At 36.3% G+C, this 22606-nt stretch overlaps 1 protein-coding gene across 1 annotated transcript in view; it reads right to left on the bottom strand.

Moving 5' to 3' along the window:
* The window catches only part of PRKN (parkin RBR E3 ubiquitin protein ligase), a 665258-nt gene that overhangs the window by 360414 nt on the left and 282238 nt on the right, over nucleotides 1–22606 (bottom strand). The window contains exon 5 of the mRNA XM_079333471.1: nucleotides 7213–7296. Coding sequence (XP_079189597.1) covers nucleotides 7213–7296 — 84 coding nt within the window. The remainder of the gene's footprint in view (nucleotides 1–7212; nucleotides 7297–22606) is intronic.

Here is a 22606-nt window from a genome sequence, read left to right as displayed (position 1 = left end):
TGGCTTTAAAAATAATAATAAAAAAAAATCTCTGAAATTGTTTGTTTGCCCTTCTTGTATCACAGAAAACAAACTACAACAGTGGGTCTGGTCTGCTTGTTAATTAACTTGAATTTATGGTTTTTTTTTCGTTTTATTTGCCACAGCACTGGGCATAAAATAACAAAACAGTCCTTAAATAGTAAAAGCAATGGTCAGAGAATCTAGTAGATATGAAAGATTCTTGAATTTGTATTGTATGGTATTTGAATAAATCTCCTCTTAAGAAAGTATCTCTTATATATGGAAAAGTATGAGGCATTCAAAAACTATTTTTGTCATCACTGGTAATGTTGCAGCCACCCCACCCAAATCACAGAAGGCAAAGGTAAGGATTGGAAGAATGAAGAGCTACTCACTGTGGAATATCAGGTTTGAGACCCTCTAAGGTTCCTGAAGTTTCACAAGTCCGTGGGACCTGATGAGATGCATCTGTGAGTCCTCTGGTGAATGAAGTTTCTAAGGCATTGTTCATCTTATTTGAGAATTCATGGCAGTCCAGTGAAGCTCTCAATGATGGACAAGGGTAAATACAACCCCATTGTTAAAAGGAGAAAAGAGAACTGCTGGCCAGTCAGTCACACCTCTGCCCCCAGCAGGGTTAGGGAGTGGATCCTCCTGGAAACTGTGCTAAGGCACATGGAAAATAAGGTGATTGATGACACTCAACATGGCTTCACTGAGGGAAAATGATGCCTGACAGATTTGGTGGCCTTCTATGAAGAGGCCACAGTAGTGGTGAGTGAGGGAGGAGCAACTGATGTCAGCTATGTGGAACTGTGCAGAACATTTGAAACTTTCACTGACACCATGGATTTGACAGATAGACTGCTTGGTGAATAAAGAATATTAGGCAGAAGTTTTTCACAGAAAGAATAATAAAGTAATGGAATGCTTTGCCTGGGGAGGTGTGCAATCACCATCTCTGAATGTATTTTAAAAAAGACTGGGTGTGGCACTTGGTGCCATGGCCTAACTGAGGTGTTAGGGCACCTCAATGATGATCGTGGAGGTCTCTTCCAACCTAGTTATTTTGTGATTCAGTGAATTGGCTGGATGGCTGCACTCAAAGAGTCATGGCTGACATCTCAATGCCCAAGTGGAGATCGGTGATAAGGGGCATCCCTCAGGGAATGGCACTGAGACTGGCACAATTGAAGATCTTTATTGGCAACATGGACAGTGAGATTGAGCAGATCTTTAGCAGGTTTGCTGGTGACACCAAATTGTGTCATGCTGTTGAAAGGCTGGAGGAAAGGGATGCCACCCAGAGGGGAGAGGTCAGGCTTGAGAGGGGGCCCATGCACACCTCATTAAATTCAAGAAGGCCAGGTGAAAGACCCTACACTTTGCAGTCCCAAGTACAAGCCCAGGCTGGGAGGAGAATGGATTGAGAACAGCCCTGGTGAGAAGGACCTGGGGGATGAGCAGATACCCAGCAGTGTGTGCTCACAGCCCAGAAAGCCGTATAGCTTTTGCATTAGTTACAGAAGAACTAAACTGAGAGAGAGAGTAGGTTTAGATTAGATATTAGGGACCAATTCTTCACTGAGAGGGTGGTGAGGCACAGGTTGCCCAAAGAATCTGTGGATGCCCCATCCCTGGAAATGTTCAAGGCCAGGTTATGGATGGGGCTTTGAGCAACCTGGTCCAGTGGAAGGTGTGTCCTTGCCCACATAGAGAGGGTTGGAATGAGATGAACAGTGCCTTCCAACAAAGGCCATACTAGAATTCTGCAAAGACTGGATAAAGGACTTGTCAGTGGCTCAGGGAATGGAGATGGCATAGCCTGAAGGAAAGGCTCGGGGCAACCGTATTCTCTCTACAATTCCCTGAAAGGATGTTGAAGCCAGGTGGGGGTCTGCCTCCTCTCCCAGGCAACTGGTGACTGGACAAGAGGACATGCCTCATGCTGTGCCAGGGGCAGTTCAAGTCAGACACTGGAAACAGTTTCTTTGTGAAAGGGGTTGTTAATCACTGGAACAGATTGTGGCACTTAGTGCTATGGCCTAGCTGACAAGGCAGTGGTTGGTGCAAGGTTAGACTTCATGATCTTGGCAGTCTTTTCCAAATTAAAACATTCTGTGATAAGAATCCTTGAATCAGTTTAATATTTCCTGAAGTAAGATTATCTGGTATTTTAATTAGCACTCCTAGTCCATCATACTCACTGTGGGGTTTTTTTATTAGCATATGTTATCTGGACCACTCTCTAACGCATAAGGAAAACTAACATGGATGGCACTGAAATAAATTAAAAACGCAAAGTCAAGAGGCTTCTTGGTATCAAGAAAAATCTCAGAATTGAAAAAAAATTACTCATAGTATCATTATGATATTGAAAATATTATAATGGCTCTGGGGACAGACAGACATAGTACCTTTAACAATAATCATTGCACAAAAAGAATAACAAACAAATAACATAGCAATGTATCAGACCTCTCCTATAATGAGATGATAGTTCTTTACTATATAAATATTTTGATAGCATCATTAAATTTACTACTTTGCTTATGATACTTTAACTGCTACAGGATTTATTTCTGTTCTCAACTAATACTGAGGTCTGAGCTAATCAAAGCAAAAGGAGATGAAAAAGGAAACCTATTTCATCTGAACAGTGATGTTTGAAAATAATAGCTTTGAACACTTGAAAGAAAAAAAATCATTTGGTAAGCTGTATATTTAAAGCATACAAGCTTTAAACACTGTTCCCTTGATTTCTTAGTCCAAACTATTTCAGATGAACACACATTCCCTGTGGAACAGACTATGAAGAGAACACATAATATTGCTGTCCTCGGTGCCAAACCTAATGACAATAAACAAACAGGGAAGGAAAATTATGAAAAACGCTCAAAAATTTCAATATAGTAAAATAAATAAAATTGCAAGATTCGAAATCACACAGGAGGAATGGGAATAATAAGAAAAGTTACATAATTTAAAAAACCAAACATACTTCCTATGGCAAACTCTTTTCTCTCAAACATACCCTACAACAGTGAAACTATTGTATAGTGGAATAGGACTATTGAAAATCCTGTATAATTGGCAATAATAAACATTTTTTAAAAGTGACCAAACTTGGAATATAAATCTTTGCTTTGGGCAAAAGAGATTACTATAGCACTTGATAAGGATGTACAGATATTAAAGGAAATCCAGTATTCAGAGATGATTCCAAAAGTTCACAGAAGTCCTGCTGCTTCTTTTAGAAATGGTTTGTTGAAGACTAGCATGTTTCAGTAACTGGAGCAGAGATAAAAATTATATTCAGTTACGAGGACAGTTGATGCAGTCTTCATCAGAAACAAAGAATTCAAGGTAACAGTAGTGAGATATATCAAACCGGAAGAAAAGTACATTTATATTTCCATTAAAGTAATTTCATTTTTCCTTATTCCCTGTAGCTTAAGCCATATCTGACCTATAACCCTCTTTAACCCTTTCATCATTTCTGATATTTTCAAGTCTACAGCAACTCTTTTTGCACATCAAATGAGAACCCCAAGAACACATACAGAACAATATAATTTTTTCCACAGGTTTCCAAAATTAAAAAACGTTGCCCTATGTTTTGCCTTGGGGACATGGAAATGTCTTTCAGAAACTGATGCATGTTCACTAGAATGAGGAGCTAATGTGGAGCTAATTCCTATGAAATCATCACTCCATATACAATGTAATACAATGGTATTACAGCTCTGTCTCACTATTTCTGTGGCTCTTGATGACTTTCAAAAAGCATGAGACTACATGAGAAGGTAAATGTAATAGCATTTTAATATACAGAAGTAGAATAAGTCCTTAATCAGAAATTCACTTAAATGAATGATAAACAAAAAATGTTCTTTATGTATTTTAGAGAACAGCAAAAGTCTAACAAGACCACTCCTTCAGTAATAATTCATTTTAATAACAAAAGGCTAAAAAAAGAGTTTAGTATGACATGTATTCTGGCCACTTTTCCACAAAAATTATATCAAAAATACCCTCGGGACCTGTTTTAGTGGTGGGCTTGGCAGTGCTAGGTTTACAGTTGGACTTGATTTTCTTAAAGGTTTTTTCCAACCTTAATGATTGTGTGGTTCTAAGCAGTACCAAAATTATGCTCATATAAGGAGAGTATCTGGAAATTCATAGAACCACACCTGTTTCCAAGTGCACCTGCACAGCTACATAAAGTGTTTCTGGCTGAAAGTGTTCTGAGACAGACACCAAAAGCACAAGGTTCACTTTCATTCAATGAATGGTCCCTAATTTGTGAAACAGTTTGAAAGAGTGATTTAAATCCACATTTAAAACAGCTAAAGTTGACTCTTCCATTTTTGAATATAATTAAAGTTTGTTATAAAAGTGCCTTTTCTACAATTGTAAACACATAAGTGTGCACAGCAGCTTCATCTTTTTGAAGCTGTAGAAGTTCAGAGTGATTCCGAATGACTGTAATTAATGTGAAAAAATCCCACACTGACCTCTGCTTGGGAGCAGATTGGAACACATACTGAACACAGTGCACTAAATGTTCAGGTAACCATTATATCATCTACAAATCATCTAGGAATTTTATATAACTAAACTGAAATTTGATTTCCATTGTTTCCTCATACTGTCAATTATTCTATTTACACTTTTGCAACCAAATGATGTGAAGTCTGTCATTCTGTCAAGAGATTAATTTAATACCAAAATATATACAAACTAGTATTCTGGGGGAAAATACATTACCCTGTGGTTTTGTATATTGCAAATTGGTGCTTACAGAAATTGAAAACTTACAAAAAAATCAATTTTTAAATGAAATATGTCTTGGAGGAGAAATAATGGAGGAAATTTTTTTCCTTAAAGAGGAGTATTTGCAGTTTGTTGATAACTTACAATCCACTGCCCTAAAGCTTCTTCATTGCACATCACTATAAAGAAGCACATACACCGTGGAGCTATTTCAGAGACAAAACATAACTCCAAAAACTTTGTCATAACAATCCAAAAATGAATATTTAATGATAAAATGTGACTTAATCTTCCAAAAACTGTACAGGCAAGAAAAGCTTAGAGGTTTCAACCCATGATTTAGTTAAGGTTATTTTTATTGTCTTCCAAGCAGTTAGACTGTTTTAACATAGCAGAAAAGAATGGCAAATCCTTGGAAATACATCTGTAGGATCTCTATTATTTCCCACTTGGAGCAAGACTCAAAACAAAAGACTTAGTGATTTAAACCTTCGAACTGGAAGATTTCCCAGAAAGTAAAGATGTGTTTTCACAGTGATTGAGACTAAAGAAAAACAAACCATCCCAAAACACAAGAAAGATGTCTTTCAGCAACCAGAGGATCTTAGCAAGCACTTAACTCAAATATCTGATGCAGGGTTACCTACCTACTGAGTATCTAGGTAAAAAAAGCAATTAAATGCACTTTAGTGCTTAGTTTTTCTTGATTAGATTGATATTGCTGGAAATTCTAGTTGAAAGATCATAAAAATTAGAAGTGTTCTTGCACATCAGTCTGGTTCAGTTCTAACACTATTGGATAGAGTGGTTTGTAGTTGATAAAGGGAAAATGTGTCAGTCTGGAAATAATAAACAGCACATTTCTGCAGTAACAGCCTCATGCCTGCAAGTTGGTTGTCTCAAGCTGCATTAGTAACATGTCTGTGAAACACAGGGTGTCTTCTGAAATTTGTTCAGTGATGCCTTACTGAAATGTAACACTGATCCTTGGCTCTGCTAAGTATGCACCTTGCCAGAGGGATTGACAGCAACTGGAGTCATGGGGCTTAGTTGACTGGGTATTGGTTGTTTGCCACAGCATCAGATTTTAGCTTTATGGTCAGTGTTTTTTTCTTCTCTCTCTACAAAGATGGCATTTTGTTTCATTTTCTGCTTTTAAAAAATAAGAATTGATTCAGTGAGGGAATGGGTTGTAATTCAGCAGGCAGGGGTGCCAAAAGTGTCATTATTTCAGTACCTTTTTCACAAATAGATGGGATAACAAAAGCTGTAAGTTGGCAGCAGCAATCAGTCAGGTATATTCTGCCAACAGATGACAAAACTGGGAATTGTACTGCCCAGAGAATAGCATTTGAATGTCTAACACCTGCCACTTTCAAGGTCATGGTCTTTGTGTGTCATTCCAGCCCAGGACATTCTGTGATTCCTGGGTGACTCAGCCACTTCTACAAGATGCACTCCAAGCAGCACAAACTCAGCTTCTGCTGGCTGTGCATGCCTTAAATACCCTGCTAATACAACAATCATTTGGTATCTAAAGTTAGATAAAAATATTTCCTGGCACCATCTGTGGCAAAGCAGGAGAGACCTATGGAACTTGATGGACACATCACTACACAACTGTCTTGCTAGGGAAGACAAAGAGAAGGTTACACCAGAAGAGGTGAGCGACTCTGGAAAAGGGAATTTCTGTAGCTCCAATCAGCAAATCATTGATGAATAGAATCTTTTATACGCAGGAAATTCGAGTTTACCTTTAAAATCTCTGTCCTGCGGGAACACTCAAATGAAGCTTTTTTCCTGAGAAGGAATTACCTCTAAGACTTTAGTATTAAATGCTATAAATATCTAATACATGTGAAGATATAAGTATATATAAATAATGTTTTGAAAAATCTTTATAAAGAATTTGAGAAACCTATGCTCCTTTTTACTCAGTCTTTGCACTGATGTCATTTCACGTAAAAAAGAAAAAAACAACAACAAGATGTGGGAGAAAAACTGCAAAATGATCAGCATGAAGAACTTACTCCTATGGGCAAAGCCCAATATGCAAGTTGTGATATGCAATATGAAATGGAAATTTGAAGCTTTCGAGGCGAAGATATACATAACAATTATAAAATAAGCATTGACAGAAACATTTAAGTATTACATCCCACATTTAACCTATGCATACTTGAAAATCTAAGAGTTCTACTTCAGTGCAAAAGATGAAATAAAATTATCTCCTTCATTCCAAATAGCAAATGACCAAATTCCTTTCTTTTGCAAGACATCAGAGATTTACTATCTGATGCCAAACAGCTCTTTTGAAGTGTACCATACCTGCCTCTTCACATTCATTACTGAAATTCTAATATGGTTAGAATTGTTACAAAGAATTATTCTTAAAAATGTCACATTACTTGGAGAAACATGACAAAATCTTACCGCTACATTTCCAGTGCACCCTCGGGACTGGCAAACACCTCCTATTCTGTTGGGAATTAGCACGTCGTCCCAGCAAGATGGGCCCTTCAAAACAAAACCAAAGCATACAAAGATTATCATTTACTTCATAAATTAACATATAAAACTGGGTTTTGTTGCTGCTTTTCCTACTCTTGTTTCTCTTAGATTTTAGCTAGTTTTATCAGGATTACACAGAGAGACCATTCAAGTAACATAACAATATTCACCACTAAAGCCCAGCCACAGACAGGACATGTGGCCCCTCCACCCTAGAGTTGTGAACAAGCATTGATAGCAATACAGACTATGTTTTAGATTATATATAGTAATATATGATTATGTTTTCTCAGTTACAGACAGAGACTGAGTTAATAATAATTAAAAAGCTACAAAGACATTGTCTGGTTCAACACTGTTTAAACATGGGCCTGCTGCTGACTAGGGGGAAAAAAAGATAATAGTTGGAAGTAGAATATAATATTAGAAAAACTGTAAATAGATTTCTTTGCTTTAGATAAAGCCTTTACTTAACTGCAATGCAACATAATGAAAATGTTAAATGAGAATTGTTATTAGATTTCTGGATATTTACATTAACTTCAGTATTTAGCAGTCATTATTAAAGAAACCTAAAAATCCTCAAACCTCCCACAACAAAGCAATACAAAAACCCAGAAAAAACTGACAAAATCATTAACAAACCTTACAATGACTTTTTGAATATACACAGTTTGCTTATTAGTATATTACAAAATGAAAAAAAAAAGATTGCAAATCATCAGTATCTCACAACTGCAAAATAGTGTGATTAACGGGATGATCTATCAAAGAAGAAAATTTATATATACAGCATATATAGGAACATTTATAAAAATATTTCACATCACAAGAAAACAATTGACACTTGCATGCTTTCTCTTCTTATATTAATTTCACACCAATTCATATTTAATTTACAGACAATAAAATTAATCTAGCAATAGATATGAAGCTTACAGGTATTCACATACATATTGGAAATAAACAGCAAAGGTATCAAAAATGAAAACATTTGGTACTCAGATTACTAGGTGTTTAGGATAGAATCAGTGCCCAGGAAATAGCAGAAAATCTTTATCCAGAAGAGAAATTATGACAGTCAAGATGTTAAGCACATTAGTGAAATTAGTGCCTACTTAAAACACAGCTGAATTACAAAGTAATCCAATGTCACATTTATATCTATCTCCTTTTAATTCTGTATGAGGCTCTACAGCTTTTTGTGGGCATAGCTGAAATGATTTTAGAATTCTCTTAGTAGTGTGAACTTAGTTATAAAACATTGATCCAACCTATCTGGAAAGTTGGGTAAAACAACTTGGTCTTCACCGAGCTCCACTCTCTAGTGTCATCCAGCTGAAGTGCTGGAAGTTGAGATAGGTAAAAAACAAAAAAAAGCTTTAACACATGTAAGTTGAATTGCAGGCGACCACAGGGGTGGCAAATCATAGTTTTGAGTCCTTGGGTGAACACAGCTTCAGGGGAGTTAGCATAAAGTAATAATACTTGATATTGGGGGAGAAGGGTAACCACCTTGAATTTATGATTTAAATAATTTGAAAAATAAAGTTTTTAATCAAATATTCAAGTGACCTCTCATGAAGTTTTAGCATTTCAGAAATTTAGCAGGAAGAACAGTAAGTCTACCTTGAGATGCTGCACAAATAACTACCTCCTTTTAATTGCTTTCTACTTAGTAGTTCAAAATTTTGTTTGATGCCCCCCATTTATTCATTTTCCCCCTGCCAACAAAGGGGATTGTAGAGTACTCTAGCACTCCTTTCACAGCAGTTTACTTTCCAGGAAGGAAAGTAATCTACCATCCCATTTCTCATATAGATGCTGTTCCTTATCTTTTACTTTTTATCTCTTAGTAGCTTTTCCAGCTCTATCATTTTGGAATATGAGGAACAACATACAGTACACACGATTTATGTGTTGGACTAGTGAATAGGAAGATGATGTCTATGACTTTGTTCAAGTCCTCCTAAATACTTATTAAATTTACTTTGCTGATGGTCACTAAGCACCAAGACAGCATTTTGGTGGAGTTATCTATCAGAACTCCTAGATCTCATTTCTACACATAACATCTATCTCAAAATCATAAATATAAAACCTGGAGGGTATTTTTCCCAGTACACATCACTTAATAGTGACACATGTTGAATTTCATCAGCCTTTTCAGCAACAGTTGAAATGTGCATCCTAAGGCCCACAGAGAGGCTTCTAGTAGGTACTTTCTCAGCTCTCCCATACTGAACCCATCTGTTTGTTTTCAAGGATGAACCAGCTATGTACCTCACTCTCCAAGTCTGTGGCAATCACCTAACGGACCTGTATGCTTTCTTATCCTGTTATACTTTAAATGGACTCAACAACAATTTTTTCTGCAATTTGCAGGTGAAACTTCAGAAACTTCAAGGGTTTTGCCTGCCTAATTGTACTTTTACATTTAAGGTGCTGGAATTATGGGTTTTTTTTTTGGCTTTCTAGCGGTACAGTTTTCACTGTTAAAGATCAATTCTTCATTATTAACATTATAAAGCAGGTCCTGCTTAGTCCTCCTCCTCTTGGAGGTTCTTTGATCAACTTTTCCATAACATAACCTGATACCATCCAGAAGTTTACTCTTAGGATCATGATGTGACATGATACTTAGATAATTTATAGTAAACCAATTTAAATATCCCATTATGACTGTTTTTCCTATACTTTCAAGCTTTGGCTTCTCCCCAGCATGTTAGGCTTGCTATCATTATCTGGTCACACAGTTGTTAAACTGAGTCATATTTTTTTCACCTTTTGAGGCCTGGAATTTTAATCCATAATGATAACATCTAACTTGCTGAATTTTCAACGACAACTGAGACTAAAAAGGTAATATTTGATTAACATCTCTCTTCCTTCATACTCATATTTATTAACACACATTTTTAAAAATATTTATTTTTCCAAATTAGAAGAATTACATAGATAGCTTTTAGCTTTTGATTTCCATTTGGAATAAAGACACACACACAAAAAAAAATTAAACAAAACAAGAAAAAAAATACAAAGTGTGCTTTATAAAACTTGGGCTCTAAGAAGGGATAGAGGAGAACACTCACTTGAATAAAAAAACCCGCAGAAACATATTTACTCAAACCCCTAGAAAAACCTTTGCTTTTTTTTTAATCTGGTACTGGTGACATGGGACAATGATTTTTCCTGTTTCTTCATCCTTGTGTGATTTGATTAATAGGAGACTCAAAGTTAATGATGCTACACCAGCATACACATAAAAAATAGTCACACCAAGATACACACCAAGATAATTTAAAAGTGTATAGAAGCAGTTCCACAGGTATATTATGAGCTCTGGTACTAATTATCTTGATTTTATAAGAAGAAAGTACTTCAAACTAAACTTCTTAGAGGAATTAATATTTTACTTCACTGAAGTTATTTCAGGTGAAAACTTCCCAAGTATTCATTAGTTTGCAGGTCTGGGTATATAATCACAAAAAGGTAAGAAGGCATTATAATTGTCAAGCCAGAAAAAAACCCCCAAAATATTCACAGAATAATTTATAAGGCTGAGGTTCTGGAGAAAATGCATTTTTAAAAGAAGCCAAAAAGTGATGAATTTATGCAATCTTGACTACCATTAGAACTTAGTCACTACAAGTAGCACTATATCAGGTCTAAATATGCTTAGTATGATACTATATATTATTTATTAGCAGTAACAATAATAACAGGAATTTTGCAGTCACCTTTTATTTCTTGTTTCCAAGGGAAAGCTAATGTGTTACATGGCTTGATAGGAACTTACAGCGCTCTCCCTCTCTGCAGTCATTTCCTCAAGACATTTCTAAAGCACACAAGAGTACTTTGCACACAAAGTAGCTCACTATTTGAAATAAAATGTCATCATCCACTAAAGGCATGTTAGAGAATATACACAGGGAACTAGGAGCATGGTCTCATGCTATCAGCAACTATCAACTGTTCACTCACACTGCAGCTACCAACTTCCTATTTTTTCCTTCACGACAACCCCCATTAATATTGATCACCTCTTTACTTTAACTCTTATGATGGGAATAAAATCCATAAGAAAGTCAGATGCATTTAACTCTTTTGGTAACATTAACCAGACCCAGCTTTAAGGCCAACAGTGGGGGGTTTTTTTCTGTTTTAGCAAAAGTTAGATTAAGTTCTTAAAGCACAAGAAGGCACTGATCCAGCAGGAACAATAGACTGGCAGAATATAATGGGTTTCAGCCTGTTTGGCATTGATGAGCAGAGAGAAAAAAGTAATAAGACAATAAACCCCAATCAACCAGAGAGCCCCTATTCCACACCTCATTTTCCAAATTAATAAGAAGAAAAATCTCCTTTTCCACATCTGTTCTTGGCATTCTTCTGCCATATTTTATTATTAATGCTAACCTAACAGACTTTCAGAAGACTTAGCGTGCTTGAAAATTTTAGTTTTCCACCTTCAAAACAAAAATAGAAGTAAAGACATTTGTCCTTGAAGAACACTGTGCATTCAAAATGTTAATGTTTCTGTAGCGACAGTACTACTAAATGTCATTGCTATAATTGCGTCAAAACACAATTAGGAATTCTGGCAAGATAAACACTTTGAAATGCAATTTTCGTATCGTTCATTCTTGAGTCTAAGAAAAGCCTGTCAACCTGCAGGCCAGCCAATCACTTGTGGTGTTATAACACTGCAGGCTCTAGTGTTTGCAATTATTAGTTGGCGTTAATCAAGAACATAGTTTGAGATGAACAAAGCCTTCTGATTACGAGATAAGAGCAACTGCCCCTCTTGTACCCAGCCAAATGGCTCATAGAGAAAGCTGTGCACTGAAATAAACACGTCAGAGAAGACTTTTCCAGTGTCTAAATGGGAAAAATCACAAAATAAAGAAAGAAATAGAAAGACCACCACTGAATAGAAAAAGTAATATCAAATGTACTTGAGTATTTCTCAAATAACTAGGTATGGAAATTTCTGTAGTCTGAGCATATGGCAGCTGTTCCTTCCCTTTTTGAGGGGGAAGACAGGAAAAACTTCGGTCAATGGTCTATCAAGCTTGAGTGAAACTCCTGTGCAGCATATGAAGAACAGGGAGGACTGAGATGTTTTTTCAGTGTATGAGGGAAGCACTGGAAATCCGCATACACTCCACTACCAAATTGTACTGATGCCCAGTACAGAGGGCAGTACAGTACACTCTACTCTCAGTATCTTTTTATCCTGTAGCAAAGATCCAATTTTGTATTGTAGAACCAAAACTAAATTTTCATCAAGAACATTTTAAAAAATTATTTTAAAAATCCACCAAACCAGAAATATCATCTAGAGATCTTGGATGACAAATTATTCAAAATGTGGTTGCTGACAGTACTGTTGACCTGTGAAGTCAGGGAAAGGTCAGAGACAGAGGTCAGCAATAGAATCCAGTGGTTCATCAAAGACTCTGAATCACTTGAAAGGCTGGAAACTATCCATGTGCTCAATGCTTTGTATTTTCCCTGCTTTATATTCTCTTCTAGTGAACAATATGCAGCAGAATATCATTAAAACACATCTTTGTACCTGCTACTATCTACATGAGAGACATAAATCATTAAAATGTTGAGCAAATGACCCAACCAAGGAAAAACCATTACTGCAGAAAGATTTTTAAAGTTATGTAAAAAATAATTTCAGGTCTTGAGAGAATTTAAAAATCAGAATACAGGTCACAGGGAAAGTGTTAAATGTAATGCAAATCATGCAAACATTCAGGCTCCTCTGCAAAGTTATGGCTACTGGCTTGTCTGTGTGAGAGTATTTGAAGACCTAAGCATTGCATAGGGAACCCTCAGCATGATTTCAACATCTTGAGACAATAAGACAGAAAAAACCTCCCAAAATACAGGGTTTATTAAATAAAAATTGATTTCCTTTTTGCCACTCTAACAGCAGTATCCACACCAAGCTACCACAACTCACTGCTTCCAATGCCAGTACAGGTGGACAACCCTGCCTCAGACACAGTAGGAACCAAGATGAATCCTAATGGTAAGCATGCTCCTATGAGAAAAGACTGAAGGAATTAGTTTTTTTCATCCTGGAGAAGTGAAGACTCATGGCTGATCTAAATACAGCCTTTCACCACCTTAAGGGAACTTACAGGAAAGATGGATGTAAAAGATGCTCTTTTACAAGAGCATGTAGTGACAGGACAAGGGGGAATGGCTTCAAACTAAAAGAGAGTAGGTTTAGATTCAGTATGAGGAAAGAATTCCTTACTAGGGAGTGGTGAGGCACTGCAACAGTGCCAGCTTGTCCAAAGAACTTGTGGATATCCTATCCCTGGAAATGTTCAAGGCCAGGTTGGAAGGGGCACTGAGAAACCTGGTTTAGTGCAAGGTGTCCTAGCCCATGGCAGAAGACCAAATGATCTTTCAGGTCCCTCCCACCCCAACTTATTCTATGATTTCTACTAAAAGCTTAAATATCATATAGATATTATACTTTTCCCAAGAAAAACTATGGACCACAGCATCCAATGTGGCATAAAATGCATTTCTCCAAATTCCCAAAGCCCTGCCTATCAATATCCCTCATGACAGAGAGAATATAAAAATAGTTTATAAAAGAGATTATTATTGAATTAGCTAGGAGGTTCTTGCTAGTCTTTTACAGATGTTCTCCTCAAAACACTTGAAAATTTATTATAGTAGATATAGTAGATACTGAAGGGTAAAACTGTCAGATTGGCAACTTCTTGGGCCAAAATCATCAGCTTAAGCACAAACCTTAACACAAAGGTAATTAAAGTTTACCAACGACTTACGCAGATCTACAAAGACCATTTCCAAAAGGGAGAGATTAATTTTTGTTCCAAAGCTACACATTTTTTTATATTTTTCTGACAAGACTGATACAAACAGACTAGCACACATTATTGCAGGTAGAGGTAAACAAATTACTGTGGACTGACTCTGACATGGAATCTCCCATACAGCAGGGAGCACAGTATAGAAAAAGCCTACTAAATGAGTCTTGGTTTTAAAGAAGTTTGTGATACAGGACAGCGAAGACTGGAGTTAACTGCTCAGTCTAAACAACACATTAAAGAATCCATCAGAAGGAATGTTTTTCTTATTGTTGACTTTGGTTATTACACCAACTCAATAAAGCACATAAATAGCTTTATTTATATGAGAAACAGTACTGAAGAAAAGTCAATCAAATGCTTTAAGTCCTTGTGGGAACTGAACTGCTGGATGAATCAAATAGTAGGATCTTAAAAAAAAATTTTCCTTTAAGAGTGACCAGCTTAATTATTAAATTGACAGCTCTATGTCAAGAGTTATAACTCTTCCAAAATTAAATAGCAGACAATTAGCTGAACTGCTCACAGACATGTAATTATGAACATTCCTACCTGATAGTTATTTCAAATGAAACATGAGAGGATCACATCAGTAACTGAAAATATAGTTAAATACAGTAAAAAAAATAATGTTGTTTTATTGATCATTGCTTTTTCTTTCTTAACACGAGTTGCTTCATTAAAAAAAGAATAGAAGAAAACACATTAATGAGATGCCTTTAATAAGTTCTGGTCTTTCTTTCTTACTGTTTTATAGTACAGGGATTTACAATAATAAAATCCATTTATGAGTCTTCATTATTTAGTTGTGATCCATCCTACTAGACTACAACTACGTAATGAAGGCTCATAAAATACCCAAGATAAAGGTCTGCAGATTCATCTCTTCATTATTAATATTTTACAGTGTGCATTGGGCTGCCAGCAAAAACACTTTCTTATATAAGCAAAAGAAAACAATTAAAATTATTCAGTGTGTTTTTAAACATTTACTTTGGTTGGTCCTTCCCCCCCCAAAGAAGGGGAAAAAACGAGAATAAAGATAATTCAAATAGAACTGCAGCTGAAAAGTAGTTGTGCTGCTGGTCTAAACTTTAGTCTTGAATGAGAGACAGAGAGAGAAGTGTGAGGAAAAGTGGATGTAAAGCCCCCTAAACCAAACTTCATTCAAATAATCTGTCAAACTAATGATTTCTAATCTATCAATGCTTTCTATCTAGACAGCATTGAATACTTTTTCAAGGCTGAGAGAAGAAAAGACAAGTGGAGAACATACCTGTTACTCTCTAAAAACACCATGTTGTACTTACTGTATCCATTGAAATCATAGCATTAAAAAAGAAATGAAAATCAAGTTGCAAGTTACAAGTGTTAACACCAGCACATCTCACTGAGGTCAGTGCAACCAGGAACAGAATAAACAGAATAAACCCCTCTGGCTTCAGTTGCTGTTTCTGCTGTGGTGACTTTTCAGGGCTTCTGCAGGAGAGCGGGCAGAGGACAGGGAGCTAAGGGACAGGAGAAACCAAAACTTCTAAGACCCATGCCTGTTCTCTTTCCAGCTGGGATGTGCTCTCAGTTATTTGAGCCACAAGTGTCAACATACAAATAGTTGTATGTTTGGAGGATTTTTGGTCATGATCAGAAAGTCCAAAGGCTGTTTGGACTCCTCCTACTTCCATGTTTCACAGTCACAATTACAAGCTGTAAAATGGACAGAACTTGGATTAAATTGATTGTGTATCTCAACTCCTCCTGAAGAGGCAGCTGCCTGCAGCATGTGCATTTTGTCCTGCAGGACTTTCTGGGCAGAGAGGAGCAGCCCAGTGGGGGCCCCATGCAGGGTGAGAGAGGGATGCTGGGGATAGATCAGGGTCCTGTCAGGGGCACTGACAGACTTGGCACAATTTTGAAAGAGAAGTGTTTAGCATAAGGATATATTATCAGTAACCTACAAGTCAGAGAGCTCCAGAGGAGCTGCAGAGGAGTGTCAGCCATTCAGAGGTAAAGCACTTTCAGGATTAGGCAGCAAACCCTCATGACTTTCAGCTACCCAGAAGTGGAAGGCAGTGTTACCATTCAGTAAACATATTTTAAATTCAGTAGAAAACCATGCTGCTGATTTAGGAACTTGTAATAAAGCAGGATTACACCGAACTTTCTATTTCTTAAGGCAAATCTCTCAGAACAGAGTAGGTGAAGAAACATTTTCTGTGTGAAGGTATTTTTTTACCAGTTACAACTATAATCCCATGTCAAATATGAAACCATTTTATCTAAAAGTTTTGAGCTACAGAAACTTTTAAGCAACTCCATATATTTTAGACAGAGAAGATTATGCCAGGCCTGCAATTTGGATACATCATAAACTACATCTGCATGGGAAATATATGGACAAAATGAAGTAGTACACAAAAATAAGAAATCTAAGCTAGGTTAATATAGAAGTCAAGGTCTGCAGTTAACATATTGCTAATAATGCCAACTAGACACCTTGCAATTCAAACTAATATGAGTTGAAGTTAAACAAAGGCAATAAACCAAAGACATAAAATAAAAAAAAAAATCAAGCCTCATGAATATTCCACAGTAATAATTTAATCCAGATGTAATAGTAGCATGTCAGATCTTTTTTTTTTTTTTTTTTTTTTTTTTTTACTATGATGAAAAAGCTAAAAATGTTTTGGCAGAGAGACAAAGCTAGAGCACTGCCACTGCAGGCAATACCTGAAGAAGCCCTGAGCCCTTATATTCACATCTGTGAATCTAGACATTGAGTCCAGAGACAGCCATCCATTCAACTACCTGGGCTATGGTAAATCCACAAGGAATGGGTACTGCCCTTGGCTTCATGTTCCTGCCATTCCCTTCTTTCTCTGAGCTGTCATCTACTGCTTCCTTATTTCTGCTCTTTGTCCAAAGGGTCTTTCTCTTATTCCTGTGGAAAGACACACCCATGCCAAGGATACTACATACATCTTAAAAAAAACCCCAAGTACAAAACTGAAAAAAGCCCCCCCCACCCCAGAATCCATTCCACATTGTTACTAAGAATACATTTACCAACTAATCTCTAAAGCTAAAGGGCCACTAGCAAGAGATTCGCTTCATAAGGTGTTCAAACATTCTTTTCACTTACTGTGGTTATATAAAACTGTAAAATCAAGATTACACACTACAGTATCTGAGGAAAATAGATTGCTATATCATCCATTTTTGATTTTACACATAATCAGAAACCCTGAAAGACAAAGCCATATCCATTTCAGCAAGAATACTTCAACGTTCCAAAAGGAAAGGCTACAGGGTATCAAATAATTTTTTTTTTCTAAAAAGGAAAACTAAACAAAAATATTGTCTTTGATATTTTTTTAAATTCTATAATTACTATAAACTTTACAAATGCACCAATGTCTTTGCAAACAAAAAAAAACCCTCTTTATTTTAGCTATTAAGAAATACAGGCAGCCCTGAATCAAGTGCATTGTACAGATTCATTTGAGAACCATTTAAGATTCTGCTGCATGCATGGTGTTTTTAGAGTTTTTTTTCCCCTAAAACATGACCCTGCTACCACACATGAAGAAAAAAATTGTTCTGGAAGCATTTTACATGATAACCATAACAGATAAGTTTTAAAGAATTAGGGTTGGACCAGGCAGTTCAGGATCCTGCCTTTGCCATCAACTGGAAGGAGTTGATCTAAACCACTCACTGAATTACGGCATTCTTGAGGTTCCAAGGGACCTTGTAAGGCCATCCAACCTCCCTGCAATAAACAGGGACAGCTTCAACCAGATCAGGTTGCTCAGAGCCCCATCCAACCTTTAATCTTTCCAGGAATGGGGCATCCTCCACCTCTCTGGCAGCCTGTTCCAGTGTCTCATATTGTGGGAAACATTTTCCTTATTTCCAATGTAAACAGACCCGCTCTTCCAGGTAAAACCAATACCCTTGCCCCTTCACAACAGGCCCTACTATAAAATCTATCCACATCCTTCTTAGAAGGCCCCTTTAAACTTTGAATGGCCACAACCCTGTCTCCCTGGAGTCTTCTTGTCTTCAGGCTGAATAACCTCGACTCTCTCAGCCTTATGTCCTATTAACACACAGATATATTCCTATAATCTAGTACCAAATTTCACAACTTTTTCTTCTCATATAGCAGTGCTTTAAAAAAACAGCTCAGTCTTTTTTTCCATTTCACCTCTCTTTCTGTGCATGAATCTTGAATTATTTTGAATTATTCCTAACTTGTTTTCTACATATTGGCACAACCAGAAAATACATTAAGCCCATCTTTATGGCTTTCATAGAAATCAAAGAAAAGATGAACGAATTTAGGCTAAAGGGACATTTTAAATTAACTAACAGAAAATTTCTAACAGAAGCTCTTGAGGTCCCTGCATAACAGTAAAGGCTGTCCCAACACTTGAATTTTGAAAGAACCTTGTCTAGTTTGTGCATACAAAGTGATCTCTGTGGATGTCTTCCTGGATAAGCTTTTGAAGGATATTAAGCTGAAGAAATGCTTAATTTCTTCATATCTGCTCTGAATCATTTATATAATTCTAGCAGCTGATTTTCTTAAATAAGAAGAATTTGGGGCATAAGCATTGACTTTCCCTGTGCTCCAGTGTTTTGAAGAGACACCCACAAGGCTTAAAGGGGAACACAGCAGGACATCACTGGGAAACTCCACCCCATATCCACCCTGCTTCAGGCTCATCTGTGCTTTTCTAGGTTTAGCTTTTTGTTTCCTTCCACACAAAAGAGTCAGATACACTCTGCTATAAAATGATTAACTCTCTAGACACAAATGGTATATCAGAAGCCACTTCACAAGCATTAGAAAGTATAGAAAAGAGTTACTTTAAAAGGTGACTGCTATCAGGTTATTTTGAAATGTATAATTCAGGACAGATCAGATAGAAGCTACATAAGACATCATTTAATTTAACAGTGAAGTTCAGATTTCCACTGAATTCTGAACAGCCTGAATAGAAGATTTCAGTTTTGTAGACAAGATATCTGTATTTCATTTACAAAGGTTATGACTTGCATTCAAATTACTGAATCCATTTCAGGCTAAGACTACCTGTAAAACCAAGTATGCTAATCATTTCAGAAAACAGTAGGCTCTCAGACATAAAATCAGGGTACTTCTACACTGGCATGTCAGTAATTTCAAATTTATTTGCATTTCCACAGACTTTAATACATTTTATTCAGAAGATAGAGCTCCCTTTTATTGCAATCTCACTCAGTATCTCTTTTGTCACATGGAAAGAAAACAGATATATTATTTAAATGTATGGCGTTTTATAATAACATTTTAACTACCACTGTGATGTTTTCCTTGCTTATGGCTCATTGTAAACCTTGACAACAAATAAAATTGATTAACTGGAATTAATATTACAATTAATTCATAGTTCAGTTCCTATGGCAGTGGCCTAATTAGTACTACTTATTTATTTGTTATTATCAAGTTTAGCTATAACAAATTCAGTTATGATAATGAAAAGTATCTAGAACTGGCACTTTAATGAGAACATACATGTGGAATATAATATATACATTAGTATATATTAGGCAGAACTTCCACAAATACATACACACTAGCACAACTGTTCTTTATAACTCTGTTCTGCTATTTCAGATCTCACATATTTCTCTGAGACTCAGTCCCTATATGAGGCACAAACTGTTCATCTTTATTTCAAGTTTTGCTCTGGTCTGAACAGACACTACATCTCCAGAGCAACTAATAGCCCTGAATTGCAATGCTGTAAACAAGATAATTATAATTTAGGAAGTGCCTTCTCTTCACAAAGATAAAGCATATGCAAACCCATCACCTTTACAGAGTGGTCTGTACACAAGAAATCTTATCTCCTTGTTGCAAAAATTGATACCAGATACTACAGAGTGGACAACTCTGACGAAAACCAAAAGGGTCAAACACTTGGAATCTGTTTTGGATAAGAGCAAAATAAAGTCATTCATCATCTTCAAACAACTTTTTTTACCTTCATCCCTCAAGTTATGTGGTCTTATTTGTCTATACCTAGAATTTTTTAAAAGGTTACCAAAAAGATGCCACACAAAGTTGGAGTCTTTTTTGGGGGAGGGGGTTAAGGAGAGCAACAAAGGATCTAATGTCTCTTTTGATAGCTTCACTGATGAGGAATGCCTGTAAGAGTCAAAAAATCAGGAAAATAGTACATAGTAAATAAAAAACCCTCTAAGAGTGCTATTTTGCACATCAGTGTTATGCTACCCTCCTTTTAATTCATGCCAATATTCTTCCATCAGTTTCATTTGGACAATCAATAAAAGATCACAAGCTCTCTTGTACAATTTCTACAATTTTCCATAGTGATGATGTTCTGAAGTTACTGTGCATTTAGACAATACATTTACATCTGATAAAGAAAAAAAAATAAAACAAAAGAAAACCAAAAAACCAAAAAAGCCCATGAATCCAAAACAATTCACACCATAAACTTTTAAAATTTTAAGCAAAAGAAAGAACACACTCATGTTCTCCCAGTTCCTGAACTCTTTCCTGATAAATTCTTTCAAGCTTACTTAGGCAGAAAAATACTTCTAAAAATAAGTTTTATTCTCTAGAGCATTGGTGCTCCCACCACACGGACTATAGATAGACATTAATACATGATAACTACTCATGAGCATTTAATTACACTGTGCAAATATCCATGCGCTGCATGGACAAATTCCCATCGGATGGAACTCCTTTGAGATAAAGGTCACAAAAGCAAAGAAGAAAATCCTATTACAAACAGGAAAGAGAAGATTGCAATTTTGTAGTGATCAAATAATTGTATTGGAGAGGGTATTTGTAGTCCAATATCTAACAGGAATAGTTGGGATTTAGAAAATGGTTTCTGTTCAGAGTTCTCACTTGTCTACTGAGGGGAAATGAGACTTTCTCTCTTGGCCCACCATTGTCTAAATCCATATATACTAATTTTTTTCATATTGCCTTGGAGCTATTAAGAAATATTTACTTTTAAATTTTGCATAACTTATAATTTATCATTAAACTAAAAAAAAACTATTAATAAGAGCATTGATTTAAAAATAAGTTACTACAGCAATGAAACTTTGAAGTAGTCCTACAGGCTCATGTTATAAAACCATATTTTCCAATGAAATTGGAAGAATTTAATCAGTATTCTCTGGTATTTTAATTTTTAATTTTCTTTCTCTTCAGCAGACTTAGAGATTGTATTTCCTATTACACTAGGGGAAACTGCTCCTTTTTAAGCTCAGAAAAACAAGCTTGTCATTTACAATCATGGTTTGCAATTAACTTCTTGTCTTTAATGTAAGCATAGAATTAATCTATCAACTCATGCATTGTCACTTTTGTCTAATTACACTGTAGGATCACAGAAAATCCACTGCATTACAAAAAATGTGCACATGTTGGTAAGGGTCCATGCAACCACAATCTTAAAGCATTTCCTTGAAAAACCTTCTCAAGGTGGGAGGGGAAACAACAGCAGCAACAACAAAAAAGAAAAACACAAAGAAATTCCCAGCCCTTAATAGCTCATTTATAGATGTTTTATGTTTTCAGTTATAGCAATCTCCATTATCTCATATTGATATGCATATGTCAGCTATATTCAGCTTTGTCTCATTTGTTATAAAAGCAATGACCTTTCAAACACGTTCCTAGCCTTCCTTTAAAAGAAATAACCACAAACATTCATGTGAGTGTCAGTGGAGTGGAAAATTAGCCTTTTGAAACACGTCAACCATCCTCACCACCGTATTAAGGAAACCGTGGGACTGAACAACAACAACAAGAATCATGCTGAGCCACATAAGGCTGATTTCACTGTGCACGCTCCTAAAAAAGTCCTTGACATTGCGAATGTTTGCCTTGCATATGGGTCCCAGAGCCAAACCTCCATCTGGAAGAGATTTGAACTACCATCCAGAGGCATTTCAGGATCTGAACCAAAAGGTTTACAGCATTACAATCCAGTTAATTCTATTGCTTCTAATTCCAGCTGGACTTAAAGTCTTATCTCTGCACTCCAGGCCTTCAGATACAGCCTATCACAGTAACACCAATTCCCAGAGAATTCAACTCCCTGACCCAAGTGAGATTAAATCCCTCCAGATAGCCCAAGTAAATGGCTCATAACTCGTTTCTGTCACTTTCACTAATGCCTTTGTACCGTGAAAGAAACCAGCAAAGGTGTAAATATCTACAAATTATTAACTGCACTTTTTCTCTTGACTCCTATCAGAGATTCCAGTTGTCTGGTTCCTGCTGAGAACATCACAGATATTTACTGGCTGAACTTTCCCTTTAAATACTGCACTTATCAGCAACTGAATATTTGTACTCTATACCTGAGTCTTGCTATTTTTTATTAAACACATACACAGACAGACATGAA

The sequence above is a fragment of the Erithacus rubecula genome (genome assembly GCF_903797595.1).
Source record: "Erithacus rubecula genome assembly, chromosome: 2".
NCBI lineage: Eukaryota > Metazoa > Chordata > Aves > Passeriformes > Muscicapidae > Erithacus > Erithacus rubecula.
Note: the sequence above shows the minus strand (reverse complement) of the source record. Positions and strands in the feature narration are given on the sequence as shown.